Below are 18729 nucleotides of genomic sequence, written 5' to 3'. Positions count from 1 at the left end.
AGGGAATGCAGTTAGAGCAAGGGACTGCTGGGAGTAGGAATAGTGTTTGAGAATCATTTTCTATGGACTGACAAATTTTACATACCAGCTCAGCCAGGATTTTCTTTTTCCCAATGTTGTATCATTTTAACTTTATGCTTACTTCTTATGTTTCCCTAGTGCAGTTTGACATGATGCGTGCTTGTAACCTCATCGCCACTGTTGCTCTGACTGCTGGCCAGCTCATCTTCGTCCTGGGCCTGATGGAGCTACCTATCATTTCGCAGGATACCCAGTGGTGGGAGGAGGCCATAGCTGCCGTGTTCCAACTTGCCAGTAAGTCCACTTCTTTTTACTTATGGAAAAAATACTTAGTCTCTATTAAATCCAGGTGAAAAGAGTTTCTTACTTTATAGATCTTTCAAGTGAGAAAGAATAGCAAAAAGGCCTAAATCTAAAAGTAAGCTCATTGTCTCTTAAAAGCTCTCCCCATGAGATTCTGCAGTACGTGAATAGAAGCTTTTATCTTGGATATATCAGAATGAGTCTTCTGCCAACCAAGAAAAACAAGCCTTTATTATTTCCTAAGAAACCAGGAAGGCAAACATGAAAGAAATAAACTGGATGCAATGTAATCCCACAATTTAGCAGGACAAAATATACCAAAGGAACTGTTTGAGAGCAGAGCAGAATGGCCGAGCAAATTTTTAAAGTCTTGCTGATACATGATTATTTGCTTTTAGCTAACTGAATTTTACTGAATGACCATCAGCTGGATTTTAATAGACAGATACGTCTGCAACCTAGGAAAGAAAGCTGAAGTCAATTCATAACATTGACTGCTATAAATAAAATTCCCACAGTAATTCTCTTGGACAGAGACTGTGTACAGAAATGAATGAGGAAAGGAGGAAATGGTTTTATCACAATTCCATATTGACAGCAGCGGCAACAAACTGTAAACATTTTGTAATAATACCTTTCTTTACTACATAAAATAGGTCACTCAATATTCATTACACCAAGAGTCCAATCCTATAAGATATCCGTGCATGAAATTGTCATTAACATGAGTATAACATTCAGGCCGCTTGCACAATCAGATTAAAAAATATATCATTATTATTAATGTAAACAATAGGTTATTATTTTATTTCAAATTTTAATTTCAACTTTAAAACCTCAGAATATTTAGGATGGTATAAACCTACTGAGACCTCAGGTTTACACTGCTGTGGGATCAGAATCCAGCCTAGGTCATTTAAATACGGTCCTCACAGCAATAAACACCCTTTAAGGATGATGAACCTGAAATCCAAACAAGAGGAGGAGACTACAGACGTTCTGTAACTCTCAAAGCATCTGATTCAGCTTCCAGGTGCAGCGAGACCCTCAAGTATCAGTCAGTGCTTCCAAGAGACAGATATATAGCCTTGCCATAACAAGACCTCCCTACCGCCTCTTCATGTACACCATGGTCTTTGTAACTCTGGATACCTTTTGGGTAGTTCTCCCTGATCATCAGTGTGATGCCTGCTTTACTCTCAGTCCCTCCCACCTTCCCCAAAACTCGACATGTCTGTTTTTCCCAGAGAGGAAATGCATTCTGGCCCTGTTTATGTGTGTTGTTTCATTGACAAACAGCACAGTGGACAGCCGTGGGCCTTTCTTCTATCAAGGCTGCTAATTTTAGACTGGGCTTTTTTTTTTTTTGCCCTTTTTTTTTTTTTCCTGTGCTGGAGTCTGTTTTAAACACAGTCAGAGAGAGACTGAAGGGCGCCAGGATATCCCGACACAGGAGAAGGAAATGCCTGCTATTACCTGTTATGCAAGCTGAACCTTGAAATCCCCAGTGCTGGGAGGGGAGAGGGGAGGAAAGCCAGAGTCGGAATGATTAACAAAACACTAATGAGAATGGCTGAAGGAGCTGTTGAATCGAGGAGTTCATCTGCCTGCCTGTGTTCAAAAGGTGTGAAGAGATGGATCTGGCAGCTCGTGACAGTTACAAAGACAGACATTGCGCTATATGAATCAAAGGTCTCCCATCTGCAGAAATAATGCAGTGACTTTGGTGGCTATCCCTGCCTCCTTCCCCATCCTCCTTTGCAGTTATGCCACACTCTCCTTCACCATGATCAGATCTGGTTTTCTGCCTTGCAGTCTTTTACATCTCATTATCTTAATGAAAGTTTTACGTTTAAACAAATTCCTTCCTGATACCCAGAACAACCAGCTGAAGTCTTCTGGAATGTATACTTTTGAAAAAAGAGGACTCATCATATCTGCCATTATCCCAATGTGAAATAGACTTCTTGGAGACCACCAAATTCCCTGGATTGGGCCCGCACAACAGCATTTTGTACATTATGGCTGAAATGTCTTTGATATCAGACAAAACACGTGCAAACTGTGAGCAAGTCCAGCATTTCTGTTGCTCTGATGAAGGATTGCTGCTACATCTAGAGACCAAGATTTCTTTATTGAAGGGGAGGAAAGAGGCCGCCCCTTATCCTATAAGCCACAGGTAATGCTCAGCCTCTGAGCCTCCACTCCGAGATGGTAACTGCTCATCTATTTTCAAAGTAAAGCAGCAATATTAGGCAAAAACATCAGAACGGTGGATACAAAGCTTGTATTTAAAAGCACTTTGTCCACGCAAAACAGCCCAAGAGAAATCACTGTGAAGCTCTCCCCTACTTCATTTTATGGGTTAAAGCCAGCATACTTCAGGCCAGACAGATCATTTGTATGAGAAGAGCAAACAATATTTAAGAATATACATACTTAGATCTTATTAAATATCTCTTGAGTACTGGCTGGGTAATCTCTATTTATTACACTTTCAAATATGTTACTGAAAACACAAGCACCCACCTCCCTTTTTTTGCCTTTTCAAAATCCAAATGATCTGGAGAATTGTTCTGCAATTGCTCATCCTGACAGTAATTTCAGAAAAAATTCTCTTGAATCATGTCCTCTCTAATTCCAATTCTGTTTGATCTCTAACTTTTATCCTGGAATATGCCAACAAGTGCTGAAGAGAACTGCAATGGTCACGGGTAGAATGAAATCTAATATTATGGAGAAAGGCTTGAGTATATGGCTCGGAATCACAAAGTCAACCTACAATTTACTTATTTTTAGTCAGAGTTTACCCACTGAAACATTATGTGTGGCTTTCATTACAGTTTCCTAAGGTCTAAACAAAAGTCCTTTTTGTTTTAAAAAACTAAGTGTACTAAGTATTATCTTCCAAACCCTATCAGAAGTTCAAATCAACCATCTCCGATCCCACTAGAGCTTGCGATGACTCCAGGCTCCACCGCTTTTTCACTTCTGCCACCTGCACAAGCATTTGACAGTCATTCAAAAAGGATGGACCTCTGACAGAAAATAAAGCCCCAGGAAGCAAAAAGGAAGGAAAGAAGAGAGGAAACAGCATTGCTCCTGGGACAGCAACGGGATTCACACAGCTCCAAAGCTCCGCAACCTCACACCTTCCAGTTAACAGGAAAGCAAGCTGTTTGCTTTGGAAAAGGCATGTGGTGAAAATGGAACCAGCGTTGTATGTGGAATTTTGTGTCAACGCTCAGAAATTTCCCGCTAGAGGGTTTTGGGTTTTCTGTTTTTTTCCAAGGAACTGTTACAAGCTCAATGTGCTGAATATAGGATGGATAACAGAGCTGACAGAAGAGCAGCTGGAAAGGGAAATCCATACTAACAGGATAGGGAATAAAGAGCACTTCAGAGAATGTCAAACTACTACAAGCAGTAACCTGCCAGACTGGATCAGACCTTAAGGGACTCTAGCCAAGTCTCCAATCTTATACAATGGTGATTATCACAGACTTTGGAGTGAAATGTTAGAAACATAATGGGGAAAATCCGGATAAAATATCCCTTGCATTAGATCTCATCGTAGTTTCTGAAAGTCCAAGATTGGAATAAACCTGAATCATAATGATTAATATTCTTGCCAGTCCATTTTCAGCATTAAATTACTTTAATACATAATATCTTTGTGTTCCTACTGAGCTTGTCATTTACAGACAAATAAATTACAATCTCACCTCTCTCTTGAATTTCAAGCATTGCATTCCAGCTTTTCCTACTGTGTTTTTCTGCTGACGGTGGATTTCACTCCAGACCCCTAACGCATCACAGGAAATCTGAGTTCACGCATACTCTCGTCTCTGTGCTATTAAACCTAAATCAAACAATTGTTAGACCATTTACTTTCTCTCTTCTTTCTGGGTACTATAACTTTAGATTGGTTGATATCCAGAAAATCTTAATGCAGAACAGACCAGCAAAGCAGCCATTGGAGAACATAGCTGAAGATATTCACGATAGCAATGTGATCCTGATTTCTGTATTACTTCCTTCCACCTTTTTCCTTCATGACACCCTCAAGCCAGATCTGTTCAAAGATGAAATCTATGGAGCTGTAAACCTAATACTTCCTGAAAAGGAAGCAAATAAATGAGATACTGTAAATAACCTAAAAGTCATAACAAAAAGAGAGAACTTGACTGCTTGATTTGTGCTAAATGTTTTCATTATTTCTCAATTTTATTTCACCTCAGTGCCAAACCTGCACATTCTTTATACGGACTGCAAACCTCACAATAAAATGATCTTGTTTTCACACGTTTGCAAAATGAACCGCATTTGCAAAGATCTTAAAATATGGAAGCCTATCCCACTTGTTTGGACTGAAATGGTTCATGTGAGCAGCTGAACCAGCAAACTGGGAGGGGCGGTAGCTCACAAGAAGTGTGTGGAACTCTTCAACTGGTATAACTGCAGCAGTGAGAAGATCTGCGTATATTCTTCAGGTCTAAATACTGATATGAGCAGCAGTCGATTTGTTGTAGCATGTCAATGTCAAGGGCACGTATTCTGATTAGAAATATGGTAACAAATATATTACCAGATAAATATCATTTGGCTACGCAACTATACAGAATATGTTTTATAATGGACACAGCATTAGAAATAATGCAGTAATGCGGAAAGAAGCATGTGAAAGGAAAAGTTCTTCAACTCAAATATTCACTTTATTGCTTATGAACATGCATATTATATATACATGGAGATGTCTCCTAAAAAAGTTTTAAACTGAGTTGCCTAGCTAGATCCACAGTCATGCAATTCTTACCCTTTGGTGCATCAGGAGATGGACAGAGCACTTAAAAAATGGAAGCAGAAGATGACCACTGAAACTTCCAGGAGGATCACTTGTCAATGACTGCTTCTCTCTGCATGAGTTGTTTTTGCTCAGGCTGACAAGGGCTCTTACCTGTGTCTGATACGAAGTTTACTGCAGTCAAAAGCAGAGCTTTCATTGACTCCAGCTGCCTCTGAATCTGAGGTGCCAAGCAATGTTTGCAGCTGACTTTCAGTGTGGAATCTGCACATTTATCCTTATTTAAACAGCTGCCCAACAGGAATTATGTCTAATTCACAGGGAATGCTTTTCAACCTTCAGTTCAAGGACTGGCATCATTTCTAAGGAAACCTCCAAAAGGTAACCAAGAAAAGCAAGTTCACTGTCAGTAGACCCGAACTTGTTAAACGTGCTCTGCACCTCCCTTTGAAGATTTCCAACCAACACAAAGCAGAATTCACTGCCTTACACTGACTAAATATCCCAACCTTATCAGGTTAAAGACAAAGAGGGACTGACAAACTCAAAGAACACCACAAGTGGAACGCCATTGGAATTCAGTGGTGAAAAGTGAAGGACAAGAGGGTTTTATTGCCCCTGAGAAGCTTTGCTACTCATAACTTATTTAATTCTAAGAGATGTTACGTTCTACCAAAATCCTTGGAAGGAAATTTTTGTTGTACTCAACAATGCACAACTGAAAACTCAAAGGCCACTAAAGTCTGTGGCATTATAAACCAAAGCAAGCAGACTTCTACAGCTTTCAGCCTGGTACTACAACAAAGAGCACACAACTATTACAGAAGCTCCACATTTGCCATGCACTGTAACAACTCTCATGTCCCAAGATGACACAATTAATTAATCATTTACATAAGTCCTATAGCAATCACACTTTGGGAATCTATCTCACTTTGATAAATACCGTTGAGCTCCTACAAGCAGCTTATTCAGGCTTGTGACTCGTTGCAGCTAAATCATTCCCTGTAAATGTTTACAGGATACGTAGAAAAGGGGGGTGAAACATTTCCCCTCCCTGTTTGCAGTTTTGCTGCACAAGTATGGGTTGTGAATTCTGAACAACAGTCTGGCTGCTCTGTTTTCCATCTTCTCCCTCTTCCTGGCAGCAAAAGTCATCCTATAGGACAAGCTGTAAAGAGAAGGATTGTAACTCCCCATATAGACTTTCTACCGACCCAGAAAAAACATAACATAGATTTCTTCAACTGTACTATCAGTGTGCTAACAAAAAGGAGGAATGCGAATCAAGGGGTGTCTGGGGAAAAAAAACTATCACAGAAGTAAAAAGAGTGACTATGAGAGTTCTTTTAAAATGCTAAAAATCTGTAGTTGGCTTGCAGCCAGCTACAGTCAAACAGGAAATTCAGTATACAGATCTGAAATGTAAGTTCAAAAAGTAACATTCTCCCAACACACCCCCACTCACACAGAGAACACTGTCCCAACTAAGTCTTCCTAGTGAATTCGTTATCTGTTTCCTTCCCCAACGGAAAAGCCCCCCCATCCAGGCTTGTTTTGCTACGGATGGGAAACAACTAGAGATAAACAGCAGCTCTATGGGAAAATAAAGTACTTTAAGTAATCTCATCAGGATTTTTAGTAAAGATGTGGCCTCTGTGCAGACTTTAGACAATACACAATAAAATGATCTGAAATTGATTGATGTGCATAATGAAATTAATTCAGGGAAATTCAGCCATGCATGTAAAAGTCTTGTCATTGCTACAAAACAGAAATGAAAACAGAGATGAAAATGTTCAATATTTTCATAACTAAATGTAAAGAAATATTTCCCATCTCCAGCCCTCCTCAAACTGTATTGTAAAGTAAGAGATCAAGAACACTGATGGCAAGTAGAGCAATTTTCTGGTTATTTTTAGTAGAGTTACCTGTGGGAAATAGTCTGGGAAGCCAACTGTCTCCCTCCAGGTATTTTATTGGAATACTGAAACTAAATTCAGACATTGTTGCTCAATGTTACAAATATCTATCTAAAAAGTGAAAAGTCACCACAGTCAGTTTTAGTCATGGAGACAGAAGCTATTCTTAATACAAGGTTAATTTTTATAGGTGTACTTCTAACTGTTCCAAATACACAGCCAAATTCTGCATTGGTATATTTACATTAACAACTGAGTTATACCCATATTACACAACCATCAGTAGGAGTAGAATTACAGCACCATTTTTCCTACACTAAATTCTCACAAAAGTGATACAGTAATTGAATATTTAACAATATTCAAAGGCAACAAATTAAAATGCTGTCAAGATTTCCTAATGCTAGTAACACTCACAGTGAAGGCAGTAAGCAAAACAGGAGATACCAATATAATGAAAATACTCTGCTTTAGCTATGTTAGTAAAAATAAAACATGAATCAAACTTCAGTTTCATTCTCTCTCCTTACAGAAACTGAGTATTATTACATCAGTACACTAGGGTTTGCAACCAAATGATACACACGTAATTATTCATAAGGTTTCATCCAAACTAGGAAGACACCACTCCTCAGATACATCCATAAAACAGAGGAATAAAAAAAAAAATTAAAAAATCTACTTTCCCTAACAAAGAAGAACCACTGAAGGAGAAGGGCCAGGCTGGCACAAATAAGCAAATTGAATGTGTTTGCCCAATCATTTAGAGAACAGACTTGCTGCTAAATGTTCCATCTCAATTCTTGGCTGGCGTACAAGACCACTCTAAGGGCAAGGAAAACATAAGTAGCACATTGGAACACTTGTTTCAAGAAGTCTAATTTTAATTAAGTTATTACAGACAAAATCTCTCCAAGCAAACCTTGGGGGTTTTCACACATCATCATCTTTACAAAAGCAGCATTCATCAAAATTTAAATATCATCCTATGCAAACTCAGTCTTTTTGGATCAATATGATTTCTTCACCCTTTGCTCTTGATGTCCTACCTCTATAAATCCAATATCAGGTCATGCTAATATGAAATAAGAATGCTGGAGAATAATGTTCACAGTAACGTTTTTATTCTGGAGCTCACTTACACTGGTAGAACTGTAAAACTAATTGTGGAAACTCTACAGTAACATGCTTCCAAGTGTCCCACCTCTATCAGGTTTTTCCCTCTTCTTAAATGTCAGTTCCTGTCTAGCCTGCAGCAAAGTATTCTAAACAGATCCTACGTTTTTCACTCAAGAGCTCCAGTGACTCACCCCCGCTATCTGCCAAGACGGGGAGCTCTCAAACCCGTTATCTCCCAGTTCCCCCTGACTCAGACACTGGCACAGAACTGCAAAAGGAGAGAAAGCCTCCTGCATGACTGGCTGCTCATCTGGTCAGGGTTCAGGCAAAGGGCCTGCGAAGGGAAATAGTCTTGCTAGCATAAATAATTTTATTTTGGGACCTGCAAGGAAGCCTTAGTGCTTTTTCCTGGTGGATAATTTCTCCACTGGATGGAAGGGAGCTCATGAAGGTGGCCGGTCTGGCATGGAGATGCGTAGCCATTTCGGGCAGTAATTGGCCATAAGTGATACATAAGTAAGAAAGAAAAAATTAAGTAATTTAATCAGAAGCTGGGTGTTTGGAAAAAAATTTAAATATTGAAAATATTCCTACAGCATTTATTTACTTCTACTGTGCCATAAAGAAATGTGTATAGACCACTGCTTCTTGCCTTGGCTAAGTGAGCAAAGAATGGGGCAAAACTCACGCCCCAGGGAGGACAGCTCTCATACGCACCAGAAACCCTAAAGGTTTTTCCCAGCAGGTTTGCACAAGCAGACCTGACTTTCAGTAAGGAAACTGCAAGTGCTAATCATCCATTACTTCTCTAACCTAGAGATAACGGTAGAGTAAAAACCTGTAAACCTGCAGCAGGAAAGCACCAGTCACAATTCAATAACTGGAAATTAAGCTGCAAGACACAACATAGCATCAGGGTTACTCTGTGTAATCGGTGTTCCTGAACCTAGCTCCCGCTGCTCCCTCAAACAAATAATGCAAGATAGTGTAAAGTGAACTGTTGATAATATTTATAACCCTAAAGGTACCTGTAAGTGGTCACTGGTACAAAGAGCTTAGGTTCAAAGTTCTTCCTGCTTAAGGTTTTGTGATTTGCTTCACACCTTTTTTTAATTTATTTAATGCTTTTTGGATTCCCTGTGAAAGTGTATGTGAACTGGAAAAGAGTTCTGAAAGAAAAACTGAAAAGGAATACTGACCACACAAAGTTTTGTCATGTGCCAGACTCATCAGTAAGATGGGTCTCTTGATTTGTACCTCAATACCCTCCTTCCTGCGAATTTTAAACCAGAAGGAAAAGAAACAGATCCACAACTTGGCTGCAGGAGGTACAAGCAATCTCCCTTTCTCTCAGTTTCCTACCTTTATGAGAAAATTGGTATCTATCATTCTTGGAAAAGTGGACTGCAACCTGTAGAAAAGCAAAGTACTATCAGTGTTTATCTGTATTATAAGACCTAAAGACCTCAAACGTAGATGTAGAGATGCATGTTTTCTATAAGCACATTACAACTAGCATGCTGTGGTCCCAAAGCCCTGAAATACAAAACAAAACACAGGAGAAAATAAATTTTATCATATTGGTTCTGCAGATGGGGAACCGACCCATCTCAGAGAGAGTTTTAAAAAACCAGATGTATTCCACAACACAGGATCTTATCTCCCCCTCTCTTCTCTACCATGTGCCTCAGGACAAACTAAACTTGAAGAATGACACTGGAAATGAGGGAAAACTATTGTTTCCCAGCTCTGCTGCAATCTTCTTGTATGCTATTACTGCTAACAATAAAGAATAGATTAAAGCCATACAAGACCCAGATAACACCAAACAGCAAAGTCATGAGAATTCAAAAGCAATTCAAAGAAACATCATAGAAAAGAAAGAGCAGAATTAACTGTGGCTTTGGGGACAAAAGTAGTGTTCATGAATGCTGAAAAAACATTTGCAAACTTCAGTGAGGATTTTGAATGCACAAGGAAAGAACATTTCCACTTTCACGTAGCAACGAGCTAAGCATATGAATATGCAGAAAAATTAACTCCTTCAAAGACAGGTGATTTGCCTTCAACAGTCCATCCAAGGATGTAGATAACATTTGCCTCGCTTCAAGAGACCAGGATTTTAAAAAGCATTCATAATCTGACATAGGGTGTGTCATTCAACAGTGATTACTGAAAAAAATGAAGATTTAAGCTTTTGTCAAAAGCACCAGTTCACAATTTTTCTACCTCAACTGTAACTCAGTATTTTTTTGAACAGGAGTCAGGAGTCGAGAAGCAACTTTCAAACTTGTATACTTCGAAATAATGCTAGATGACCACCTATGTATTGGGATCCCATCTCCAACTTGGCTAACATTAAAATGGCCTCCTAAGTAAGTCTGCAGGCTCAACTTGAGAGTGCTAGCAAACAATTATTGTACAGATTAGTGATTTCTGCAACTCAATTAAGTCAATGTGCTCCATGTAGCCACATTTTTCCCAGATGAAACTTGTTCATTTATCTGAACCAATGGTTCATAATCCAAACCATTAAATAACTACTAGACTTACTGACAAAATCAAGCAGTTATTAATTGCTGTCCTTACAACTGACTTCGACAGCCTAAAACGCATCCAGAGTACGTTAGACTTTTTCACAGCAAAGGCTACTGCAGAGTGGCAAAAGAGCAGGAAAGAGCTACTCCTCCTGTAAGAACCTATTTCCTCCTCATATATCCTTAGGAGGAGATGCCTCACTGCAAACCCTCTCTGGCACATGCCATCTGTGGGACAGTGCTACTTCAGGAGGAGAAGGTGCAGCAAGCAACTGAGTTACAAACCACCTTCTAGGTAGACGCAAGAGAGCTGAGGATGCCAGACGCCTCCTGAATTTATACTCATTCGTTGCTTGTTTTATTAGGAGGGGGATTCAGCCTTCACATTATTGACACTCAGAATAGTAAAAGCGTCACGCCTACTTAAGTAGTGATTGATTTTTTTCCTCCTATTTGTATTTCATTTCCCTCCTCTATTTTTTTTACCCGATATAATTTGTGTCTTTTCCATCTTCACTGCATTACTAGTACTCTTTTTAGAAAGAAACTCGATACAATGCATACTCAGAATGTGCTCTTTCATGGAAAATCAAGGACCAGAGCCAGGTGTCACACCATTTTAGAGCATTGCCATGTATCTGTGGGAACAGCGTTTGCAAGCAGCGTGGCTAACTGAGAAAACAGCGTGCAGCCACTGGGACTTACTTGCTCTTGACTTGTCCTTGCCCGTGCACTTAGGAAGATGGTATCTAGAAATCCTCTGGCTGTTTATGGGCCTCTGTTTATTCTAGTCTTCCTTCATGAAGGGGTCCTTTTCTCAATGATATTTCTTGTGTTGTGGTGGTCGTTAAGGAAGTATGTAGGAGAACAAAGAGAAAACCTTTTTTCGGTTAGTGAGGCATATTTGCCTCTTTGTATGTTTGTTTCAATCTAATCCCATGTATAAATTACTTCCTTAAAAAGCTGAAAAGTAGTTTTATTTCGGAGTAGGGACAGGAAGAGAGACTAATACAATAAACAGAGGGCAGAAAAGTAATTGTGTGCTTACCGATGCATTCTTCAGGGAAAGGACAGTCTTAGTAACAAAAAAGTAGGAGTCAAGGGATACGGATTCTGCCCCTTGTTCTAATATGGACATGACTAGAAAAGTCACCCCACCTCATCTCTGAAATAACATTATTATTTATCAGTGGTGTCTACCAAAAAGAATGTGCAAAATATTTTTTTCAGGTTTTTTTGCAAATCACATTGTGACATCTGGATGGAAATGCTATCAAGTGCAGTGTTGTTCCTCTAGTATTACCTGTCTTTTAGGAAACTTAACTACTGTGCTTAAAGTTAGGAAGGGAACGGAAACCTTGCCTTTGGTAGCTTCTGGAAGCATGATATTACTGCTGCCTAATAACACTTTTTTCCAGCATAGAAAAAGTAGGACCATAGAGTCCCATTTATTCCACCTTCCCTTTTTTTTAAGCTTCTGTCTGTACTTTTTTTTTATTATTTCTGTAAGATATTTAGCTATTCATTATCTTTGCAGTTTACAATAAAGGCCTGCTTTAAATAAACATTTGAAAATTTCAGAATAAGTGTACCATATTCTGAATAAAAGATTTTCATTATTATTATCATTAATGTACCAGTTTTCTGTGTTGGCAATGGGAATAAGAAAGAGGACATCTGTGTGAGACAAGAGGATGGGGAAAAATCCACAACGTGAAATACATTTAAGTGGGAGTAAGAAATTTAAATCAGAGTGAACAAATTTAAACCTAACATTGAGACTCCATTTCAGGCACCCAGTCTTTGCATATATCATCATGCCCAAATATGCCTTCAAGAACACATACAGCACATCATAATAGAGATGGAAAGGCATTACAGACTCATGAATGCTGGCCTATGGCATCTTGCCACTACAGAAATTCAAGAGAATAACACATTAAAAATAATTCTCGCATTCTCCTTGCAGGTTTTGTTCTGGTTATTGGATTGGTGACTTTCTACCGCATCGGACCATACACCAACCTCTCTTGGTCTTGCTATCTGAACATTGGAGCCTGTCTTTTGGCCACACTGGCAGCTGCCATCCTCATATGGAACATCCTTCATAGGCGTGAGGACTGCATGGCACCCCGGGTCATTGTCATTAGCCGTACCCTGACCGCTCGGTTTCGCCGTGGCCTGGAAAACGACTACGTTGAGTCACCGTGCTGAAAGAGTGGACTTGAAAGGGGAAAGATCTCCAAGGAGATCTGCTTTGGAGTTGTTTTCTATAAATATATGCTATAATTTAAAACTAAGGGTTGAAAGACATCACAAAGCTCACTCTTGTGGGCAGAGGCCCTCAATTACTATTTGGATGGGCTCCATCTATATATATATGTATAAAACACATAATTTTATATATATTATATTATATTGCCCTCTTCCTCTGCTGTACAGCACAGAATGTTGGATTGTCAGGATCCTGACAGAGCATCACAGCTACACATCAGGTTAGCAGGGTCAGCTGTAGCAGACACAGAGTGTATGCAATGAGAATATAGAAGAGAGGCAACCGAACACATTTTCTCTGTCTGCATAAAGTTATCCTGCTCCCTAATAATAATGTAAAAAGCTATGGGAGACCAGTGACAATAGCTTTGGAGTTAACAGGCAATCTGAGAAAGGAGAAAACTCACTATAGAATTAAGGATGATTTTAACAGCTGTTTAAATTTAATGAATCTTTAAGTCCTTCCATCCACCCCTCTTCAAGGAACTTCTCATTAGCTGCAACACCTGCTCCCCAGCCACAGCATAGTCCAGACAGTAAAAAGCAAAAGCAACTCTAACCATTCTAATTTTAAAGTGAGGGAATGCAGAAGAATTAAGTTGCATTTTTTCAGACACTTCTTTTGTATCCTGAGACAAAGGTTTGGGTTTATCCTATATGTAAACAGAAATGCCATTAAAAATGAAAAGGGTACGCAGCTAGAACAGGCCATACATGTCACTGAAAAATCTACTTCAGTGTTACAATGAGGGCAGCATCTACAGAAGAAGGTTACCTGGACTCCCTAGTAATCACAGATACTATTTTCTTACATTATTGGAAACTATTATTAAGAACAGATATTTCAGCCCAAATTAATTTCTTTTCTTCCCAGCTTGCTTTAACATTTGCTGTGACATTTTCAGATCAGAGTGCTATGTCAGGACACCCAGCTCTGCCCAGCAATGCTCAGAGGCACATAACACAGCGAATATTGGAGAATGTAACTGCCACTCAAGCACCTAAATTGGAGAATAAGACACATATACAGGACTTAAGCATAAGATTTAAAAAAGACCTGTCCGGTAACTTAATATGGTAATGAAATGAAAATAATTAGTACCTTTGGAATTAGGCATAATATTTATAAGCCTGACCCTGAGAAGCACATGGGCTCACAAAAGTCATGTGCACACAACTTTCAGGAAAAAACCCAACAGGTCAAAAACTATTATGCAGAAATACTTAGGATACAGGAACTAGAGGCAATGACAGATGTTTAAAAACTCTAAGGATGCTACTCTGAGCACAGTTACTGATAGGTTTGAAGGACCATGAGCTGTGAATGTTACAAATTCTTTAGGACTGTTGTGTCACTCCCAGCTGAGTACACTGCTTTTCTTCTTTATCATTATTTCCATTATACTTTTCCACACTTCGTTAAAATGTGATCATCAAGCTGGCTCTTGAGTTCTGTTCTGCACTCAGTTCTGATGTAATAAGAAACTCAACCCCAACTGCTGCTCTGCACCATGTTCAAAGTGAGCAACATCCTGCAGAGACTGATGCTCTAGAGCTGCATTGTTCTAGACTATCAGGGTAGAATACCATAAAGCTGACAAAGAGTTTCTTCTAGCAGTAGGTTTGTAAAAACCAACTAAGATTTGTATTCATTTGCCTGCATTATTTTCTGGAAAATCTTTTCTAGAAATAATATGCTATGATTAATTGCAGGTTTTTTAAAAAATAAAATATTGGAATATTTAAAAGACATATTATTTCTTCTAATATTGCAATATCCATATTATAATAATGTACATTTAAATTTAAAAATCAGCTATGTGGTCAGTAAATTTGTAATACTCGGTATTACTGTGATTATTTTAGATGTATAAATAAAGTTGTGAATGTTCATTTTCTTCTAGTGATAACATGAGATTTTTGCCATTCAGACACAGAATAAGGTTGCTTGTTGTCAATCATTTTTTCCCCGTTTAGTAAAAAAGAATCCACAGAGCTTGCAATGTCTTGCAGACAAATAATAAGCAGAGAATACATTAAAATGTCTGTAAGATAAAGATATTTCATCTTGTTAAAAATGAAAGGGAGAATGAAATCAGAGAGGAAAAATGTAAGGAGAATTTAGGAGAATCAAAACTTCATACAAACTTTTAACGAAAATAAACTGTACCCATAAAGAAATACGTACAAATACTTACGATACCTTTTTATCAGCTTGATGGATTTGAAGGCCTCATCCATGTCTCCAGCAGTCAGATAGAAGCTGAAGTTCAGCATGGCATCCCTGGTAGTCTTATCACAGTCTCCTAATCCAATGAAATCCCTCATGGGTCTTCTCGCAACCATCTGAGAGACCTTTATTGAGTCAGACTCTACTTGTCCTTTCTCAGCTTCTCCCGGCTAAAATGAGAATGTAGGTATCGAGTAGGTTGAAACTTACTCCTTTGTACGTGTAATTAATTACATTATTTCCACTACAGTCCAAGTTTTCTATTTCTGCAGGACCATAATCAATAGTGACAATAGTTACAATGTTTCAGAACCTCCTAAAAAATGCCCCAAAATATGGAATGTCATAGAAGAGATTAGCATATAATAACGAACAATCACAGTACATCAGTGATAGTTTGGAGTTTGGTAAAATACCACAGCAGAGGCAGCCTCCTATTATTATAGTCATAATGATTATTTTTTATATATATTACTATTATAATCATTATGACTATAACAGCAACTATTATTTTAAGTCCCCAGATTTCTGGAGATTTCAGAGAAACATTTCTCTGAGGTTAGTCTCTTCTCAAAAATGAGTCTGCTGTTCTGAAAGCTAACTATATAGACCCAATTCTTTTATTCTTGCCTTCATGTGAAGCTTATGAATCCTGAAGCTCAGATTCCAACCCTTCCCCATACAATTGGCAGTTCTGGAGCCTCTGGAGCTTCAGTGATACTTTCACCAGTCATTGAAAGGCAGCTCAAAGCAATTTAACCATTATTCAGAAAAAGAGTAAAGGTAAAGTCAATCATCAATATCAAATGATCTGTCTAGTGTGTAACAAGGGAACTTTCACAAGCCAAACACAGTGGAAGATCATTTGAGTCATGAAGTACATCAAATTTCACAGATACTCTATCCCAACTGTATAGTTAGATGAGATAACTAATTAAGGTTTACAGAAGCCAATAAAAAAAATACTATTATATTATTATACGATAAAAGTATTAGATACAGTAAAAGACAAAAATCAAAAGTGCAAATGCGTTTGACTACAATTTGGGGAATTTCTGGAACCAGGACAGAAAAGACATTATAATGAATAAGGAGAAACCCTGGAATGAAACCTGGTCAAAACAGACTTGTTGCATCAACTCGATTTGCTATATTTAAAGCAGACTCTGTTGATATACTAAATCACGTTTCCAAAATGAATTATTATATAAGAAGTAATTTAGCACTAAGATACAGTAACCTACTGAAGGAAGAAAATGGAAACAGAAGAGAGAAAAGCAGAGAATAAAGGAAGAGGCGCAAAATAATGCGGATACTCACAGGTTTATAGACACATCCCCTCCGAAAAAACAACTAATGACAGCAATAATCCATAGAGAGTTAAAAAAAAGAAAAAAAAATAGACATAATATCAAAGTAAAATAGCATGAGACATAATGGGGGGAAGTGTTAAAAGAAAGATTAGAAAATGCAGCAGATCACTTTTGACCTTTCAAATTAAGGGAAAAAAGGGAAAGTAAAATAGAGTGCAACTCTAAAAGCTAGATCCGCACAGGAAGGGTGACAACAAGTCAGTTCTTTGGAAGGGGGCTAAATTGCAAAGCACTGCTCTGAATCTAAATATATTAAATAGAAAAACATCTAGGTACATTCTCCCTGTTTAACACTGCTCCTAAACTACATGAAATTAGATTTACGTGATCACATTGGTCTGTCTTATTCAGAAGATTTAGAGGATTAGAAGTCTCATTAATATTAAGTTCCTGCAGATTTTACAAAAATAAATGCCTTGGTAGAGTAAACAGACTCTGTTAAGCTCCCCCTACAAGAAGGGAGCAGTGCAAATCATCATCTTAACAAGCACTAAGAAACTCAGGTCAGAGCTTAACCAGAAAACCAATCTATAGGTAATAGGCTTCATTTCTTCCAGTATGCATGGGATTATTTACCTAAGATGCAAACAATTTTGGATTCATATTCAAGTTTAAGAAGTTAAAGCATGCATTCCTGGTATTTGTAGCACATAGGCATTTGGTGATAGTGCAAGATGAGTATTCTTGCTCTCTTCGGTATTCTATGGGGATTAAGCTCAATTCCGAGAAGGAATTGGGTTGCTTCTGCTGAAACTAGTAGGAAATGTCCCCTCTTATGGCCTACGTAAAGTTGACACACACACCCCTCCCCAACTTGCAACAGGCACGGTGACTACATAAAGTAGAAAGAGAATTTTTTTCACAACCCTTTTCAGTCGCATTCCCTGCCAATTACTGTGTCTCCTATGCTCTACGTCACACCCAGTTTGCAATACCCATGAAAAGCCAATTCAGTACAATTTCCACAATACTGCCAAGTACACCCACATTAGAATTACCTTTATGTCATTTCTACATGTGATGCAGCACAGTTACCCCAGATTACCCCAGACTCAATTTGGTTAAATTTGATTCCTATGCAGTGAAAAGTCTGAACTTTTGGGAAGGGAAGGAATTGTGAAAGATTTCCTCACCTTTTTTGCAAAGTAATAATGTGGCACCTCTATGCCCAGAAGAACCTGGTAGGATGAAGGCAATGGAAAGCTGTCCTGAAGCAAAAGGCCATGCTCTTCAGTACTGAAAAATGATATAATCCAAACATCCATCTGGAAAAGGAAGCAAAGCATTGTTTTGTTTTATGCTGCAATATCCTTCTTTCATTTTGTTTTTATTTTCCATATTGACTTGGCAGAACCTTCTCTTGAACATAATATGACATATACATTCACACGCACACACCTGCTGGAGAGGGCAGAGCTGCACGCTTCCTCCCTATAGTGAGTAGCCAACGACTCATTGTACATTACGGACTGTGTCCTCCTGCAAAGGGACCTCCACCTCTGCCTTTCAGGAACCAACTTCACCGACCATAAAGAGGAAGACCCTGGCCACAGATTGCTGCTCCAGAAGTCTCTCTGACAGATCTGACTCAGGTCAAAGAAATACTCCCAACTGTTTTCAACAATTTATCTTTTTTTTAATACTATATTATTTCTATTATAATTTCAGCAGCTCACTGACTGCTTTTAGCTCCCAGGGAATATACCAGCCATTTAAAAATAGTTTCTGCAACAGCTTAAATATTGGCCTGACTGAAGTCAAAATGAAGCATTTATTTCCCACTAAAGTTAATCAGACTTCTCATTTCTTAAAGGATAAGCACACAGTAAAAAGTTCTGTTGAACAAGGGCCAAAAAGTAAGTTGCACTCCTTTTTATTTTATCTTTTATCTTTTTATTTTTCAACTTTATGTAGAAGCCAAACATTTTTACTTGGTTACATTAGGAATATTAGATTGAAGTGCTCTTTTCTTTGCTAGAAGACCCTAGGGAAGGCCTTTTGAGACATCCCTGTTCCATTCCTCCTTTCTACATTGATCTTCCCATGATTTTTCTAAGGCCATTTCAACCAACAAAAGAAAGAAAGAGCTTTCTATCTCTAATCGGAAGTGGTTTAACTAAAATCATGCACAAATCAGAAAACTTTA

General features: G+C 38.4%; 2 protein-coding genes across 3 annotated transcripts in view; one reads left to right on the top strand and one right to left on the bottom strand.

Moving 5' to 3' along the window:
* Positions 1-14917, top strand: part of TMEM204 (transmembrane protein 204) — a 31557-nt gene extending 16640 nt beyond the window's left edge. Inside the window, exons 2-3 of the mRNA XM_075165731.1 lie at positions 160-315; positions 12676-14917. Of these exons, the coding sequence (XP_075021832.1) occupies positions 160-315; positions 12676-12920 (401 nt within the window). The 3' untranslated portion in view covers positions 12921-14917. The remainder of the gene's footprint in view (positions 1-159; positions 316-12675) is intronic.
* IFT140 (intraflagellar transport 140) overlaps positions 1-18729 on the bottom strand; it is an 88965-nt gene that overhangs the window by 35305 nt on the left and 34931 nt on the right. For both annotated transcript variants that reach the window (XM_075165726.1, XM_075165725.1), the window contains 2 exons: positions 17717-17848; positions 15184-15380 (listed from right to left, as the gene is read on the bottom strand). In XM_075165726.1, coding sequence (XP_075021827.1) covers positions 15184-15380; positions 17717-17848 — 329 coding nt within the window. The remainder of the gene's footprint in view (positions 1-15183; positions 15381-17716; positions 17849-18729) is intronic.

The sequence above is a fragment of the Calonectris borealis genome, chromosome 16 (assembly GCF_964195595.1).
Source record: "Calonectris borealis chromosome 16, bCalBor7.hap1.2, whole genome shotgun sequence".
NCBI classification, from domain to species: Eukaryota; Metazoa; Chordata; class Aves; order Procellariiformes; family Procellariidae; genus Calonectris; species Calonectris borealis.
This window is presented reverse-complemented; position numbering and strand designations above follow the sequence as displayed.